The 4971-nt window shown below is 38.5% G+C and overlaps 1 protein-coding gene across 1 annotated transcript; it reads left to right on the top strand.

Annotated features, from left to right (window-relative positions):
• Positions 1–2690: 2690 nt before the first annotated feature.
• Positions 2691–3170, top strand: LOC148784635 (uncharacterized). Its single transcript, XM_088876258.1, has one exon. The coding sequence runs from the start codon at positions 2691–2693 to the stop codon at positions 3168–3170; it is 480 nt and encodes a 159-aa protein (XP_088732384.1).
• The last annotated feature ends 1801 nt before the right edge of the window (positions 3171–4971 follow it).

The raw sequence follows: 4971 nt of genomic DNA, 5'->3' as shown, positions 1-4971 counted from the left end.
CAAAAATTGAGGTATGTTGTGTCCTTATTAGAAAAAGATGCCTTAGATTGGTGGGAAACAGTCCCAGGGAGTAGGAACCGACCCGCCACTTTGATTTGGAGTGACTTTTTGAAAGAATTTGCTGACAAATATACTCCACCAGTCTACAGAAATCGTAAGAAAGTTGAATTCCTTGAATTAAAGCAAAATGATCTATCTGTTGCTGAGTATGAGCTGCAATTTGTGAGATTGTCAAAATATGCCCCACAAGAAGTGAGTACTGATGAATTGAGAAGAGACAGATTTGAAAGGGGGTTGAGACTTGAGATTCGGGAGAAAATAGCAATCAAACCTTCAAGTTATGGTGCACTATTGGAAGCGGCACTGAGGGCAGAAGAGACATCAATTGAAAGGAGTTCTACTGAAGCTAAACGAAAGAAATTGACAGGTAACCTGAATCCTACAGCGGGACAAAGTGGTGCAGTTTCCTTTAAGGGTTCTGTTTTGCAGAGGGGTTGGTTCAGAGGCCGAGGAGTAGGTCAGACTAGCAGGTTTTCTTTAGTATTTTCGAGTAGAGGCGGGCCTACTTTGGTTAGATCTGGAGCAAGATAAGGTCTAGCCAGATCGTTCAGTGGAAGATCTATTCCCACTTGCGCTAACTGCGGTAGGAGACACACTGGTGAATGTTGGCGAGCTCAACCAATTGTATGTTATCGTTGCCATCAACCAGGACACATTATGAGGGATTGTCCTACATGGAGGGATAATTCCAGAGGATCTCAGACTTCAGAGTTTAGCAGTGTGGGGGAAAACTCACAACGGGCAAGTACGAGCAGAGGACGAGGTAGAGGTGGTCGAGGTAGCGGGAATGTTTCCACGATGTCAACAGGACAAAGTAGTCAGCCTCACCTACAAGCTAGGGTGTATGCAATCACAAAAGAACAAACTCCTACAGCACACGAGGTTATCACTGGTACCTTCTCTATTTGCGATTTTAGTGCATATGTGTTGATTGATCCGGGATCTACTTGTTCATTTATATCATATGATTTTGCATCTCATGTACATGCTAAAATAGAATCGTTTGGACATGACTTATGTGTGTCTATGCCTGCTGGTGGGTTTGTATTAGTGAATATGGTGGTGAGATCTTGTCCAATAGTAGCAGAAGGTGTCACTCTATATGCAGATTTGGTTATAATAGACCTTCGGGAATTTGATGTCATTCTGGGAATAGACTGGTTAGCTAGTAATCATGCTTTAGTGGATTGTCAAACAAAAGAGGTGATGGTTGAAGTCAATGGGCAGATGAAGATGGTTATAGTGGGGGAAAGAAAAGTGATACCTAACTGTTTAATTTCTGCTGTGACCGCTTTTAATCTAATTAAAGAAGGGTGTGAGGCGTATCTAGCCAGTGTGCACGATACCAAGAAAGTTAGCCCGGGTGTATTAGACGTTCTAGTGGTGAGGAAATTTCCTAATGTTTTTCCTGATGATTTACCTGGACTACCACCTCATCGAGAAGTAGACTTTGAAATAGATACTATTCTTGGGGCGGCACCTATTTCAATTGCATCGTATAGAATGGCTCCGTCAGAATTAAAAGAATTAAAGAAGCGGTTAGAAGAGCTATTGGATAAAGGGTTCATCCAACCTAGTATTTCACCGTGGGGAGGACCAGTATTATTCGTAAAGAAGAAGGATGAGAGTATGAGATTATGTGTCGATTATAGACAGCTAAACCGAATCACAATCAAGAACAAGTATCCTCTGCCACGGATTGACGATCTGCTTGATCAGCTAAAGGGTGCCACTGTGTTCTATAAAATTGATTTGAGGTCAGGATATTGGCAACTACGGATTGAGAAAGAGTCGATCCCAAAGACAGCTTTCAGGACCAAGTATGGCCACTATGAATTTGTCGTTATGCCATTTGGATTTACTAATGTCCCTGCAGCTTTCATGTCTCTGATGAACAAGACGCTACAACCATTCCTTCATCAATTTGTAATTGTGTTTATTGATGATATTTTGATATATTCGAGTAGTCCCGAAGAACATGAACAACATTTACGGACAATTTTTCAGATCCTGAGAGAGAAACAGTTTACGAAAAATTCAGCAAATGTGAGTTTTGGATGGAGTAAATTGCTTTTTTGGGGCACGTTATTTCCAAAGAAGGGGTACAACCTGATCCAGCAAAAGTTAAGGCTATTTTAGAATGGGAACCACCTAAAAATGTGTCGGAGATCCGGAGTTTTCTGGGATTAGCTGGTTATTATAGAAGATTTGTAAAGGACTTCTCTATAATCGCAAAACCTCTGACGAACCTGTTGAAGAAGAATGCACCATTTAATTGCAATGACAAATGTGCTCAGAGTTTTGAGGAGTTGAAGAAGAAACTAACTTCAGCACCTATCCTTGTTTTGCCATCTGGGGATGGAGGATATGTGGTATTTACTGATGCTTCACGACAAGGACTTGGGTGTGTTTTGATGCAGCATTGGAGAGTTATAGTTTATGCTTCGAGACAGTTGAGGCCACATGAGATAAACTATCTGACCCATGATCTGGAGTTAGCAACCATAGTACATGCATTGAAGATCTGGAGGCATTACTTATACTGGGAGACGTTTCAAATATTTACAGATCACAAAAGTCTAAAGTATATCCTAACATAAAAAGAGTTGAATTTGAGGCAAAGAAGGTGGATGGAGCTTTTGAAAGATTATGACTGCACCATTGACTATCATCCTGGGAAGGCAAACATTGTAGCAGATGCTTTGAGTAGAAAGACGGGGGACCAACTTGCGGGTATGATCTGCTATAACATGGAGTATTTGACTGCCCTCAGAGCTATGGATGTACACTTTAGCATTGGTGGTGATATTCTACTAGCTACGATACAAGTGAAGCCCTCCCTCAAGGATAAAATTAAAGATGCACAGGCTAGAGATCCATATCTACAGAGGATGAAACCTAAGGTGCAAAAAGAAAAGAGCGATCAATTTATAATCCAAGAAGATGGTACATTGTTAAATGGAAAACGTATATGCGTGCCGAACGTAGAGGAGTTAAGAATGAAAATTATGCACGAGGCGCACTACGCACCATATGCTAAGCATCCTGGCAGTACCAAGATGTATCGGGATTTGAGACCTTATTATTGGTGGCCAAGCACTAGCTGGTAAACTTCATCCTTTGACTATACCTGAATGGAAGTGGGAAAAGATTACTATGGATTTTGTCATTGGGTTACCACGTACGTTCAGAAGACATGATGCTATTTGGGTGATTGTTGACAGATTGACTATATCGGCACATTTTCTGCCAATCCGTCAAAATGATTCCTTGGATAAGCTCGCCGAATTATATGTTTCAGAGATTGTGAGATTACATTGCATTCCTACCTCTATAGTTTCTGATAGAGATCCTCGATTTACTTTTCATTTATGGGGAAGCTTGTAAACGGCGCCAGGTACAAAATTGCATTTCAGTATAGCGTTTCATCCTCAGACTGATGGACAGTCAGAAAGAACGATTCAAACATTAAAGGATATGATGAGAGCCTGTGTAATTGAATTCAGAGGAAATTGGGATGATCATCTACCATTGATGGAATTCGCTTATAACAACAGTTTCCATTATAGTATTGGTACGGCTCCATATGAAGCTTTGTATGGAAGGAAATGCCGAAGCCTGATCTGTTGGGATATTGAAGGATTAAGATAGCTTGAAGGGCTGGAGTTAGTCCAAGAAACAGTGGACAAGATAAAAACAGTTAAAAAGTGTTTGAAGGAAGCACAGGATCGGCAGAAAAGTTATGTTGATAAGCATCAGAGAGAGATGGAATACCAGGTGGGGGAAAAAGTTTTTCTAAAAGTATCACCATGGAGAGGAATCTTGAGCTTCGGGAAACAGGGAAAGTTGAGTCCTCGATATATTGGGCGATATGAAATTTTGGAGCGAGTTGGACCACTAGCCTATCGGTTAGCATTACCGACAGAATTATCGCAGATACATGACGTGTTTCACATTTCTATGATACGGCGATACCGATCTGATCCTAGTCATATTTTGCATGAGCCAGAGATGGAGATATCAGAGTAATTGACATATGTAGAAGAGGCAATGAAAATTTTGGATCGGATTATAAGGAAGTTAAGAAATAAAGAAATACCAATGGTTAAGGTCAAACGGAGTCACCACACTCCAAGGGAAGCTACTTGGGAAGTTGAGGAGAACATGAGAGAAAAATACCCATATTTATTCCCTGAGCCGGTAAGTTAGTTAAATTTTGAGGACGAAATTTTTATTAGGAGGGGAGAATTGTGACGTCCCAAATATTATAATACATAATTGTTTGATTAATCGGTAAATTTTTATGAAATTTAGTTAATTAGCTAATAAATTATGGGCCATAATTGAAATATAATAACACTTGAATGAATTAAATTGGAGTTCGTTATAATATTTTGGGACAATTTTTATTAATTAAGAAAATTAGAAGGATGTAAATGGTATTTTGAGAAAAGTTTAATTAAATAAATAAAATAATAATAATAATATATAAAATATATATTACTAATAATATATATGTGTAATTAACATATGTACATATATATATATATATGAAAGCCAAAAAAAAGAAAAGAAAAGAAATGAAGGAAAGGGTTTGGGGGTGGGCCCTCACCCACCGCCCCACCCCCTACATAATATGTGAGTGAACCAATTATCACAATCTCACATTTATAAAATTTGCAATTTCCTTCTCTGTTTGGCGATTCGCAGCGGGAGGTAAGTTTTTATTTTAATTTCTATTAATTTATATAGTTATATTATTTATTTAGTTCATTTATTAAATATTGATTATATTGAGCGATGTACTATTTAACCAGAATATTTTACGAGTTTTGCTATTTAAAATAGTGTCGAATTAAATATCAAATTGGATATAAAAATGATGTCGTTGGTTAATTAGATTATTAAATT

The sequence above is a fragment of the Sesamum indicum genome, linkage group LG12 (genome assembly GCF_026168435.1).
Source record: "Sesamum indicum cultivar Baizhima isolate 11 linkage group LG12, ASM2616843v1, whole genome shotgun sequence".
Lineage (NCBI taxonomy): Eukaryota > Viridiplantae > Streptophyta > Magnoliopsida > Lamiales > Pedaliaceae > Sesamum > Sesamum indicum.
This window is presented reverse-complemented; position numbering and strand designations above follow the sequence as displayed.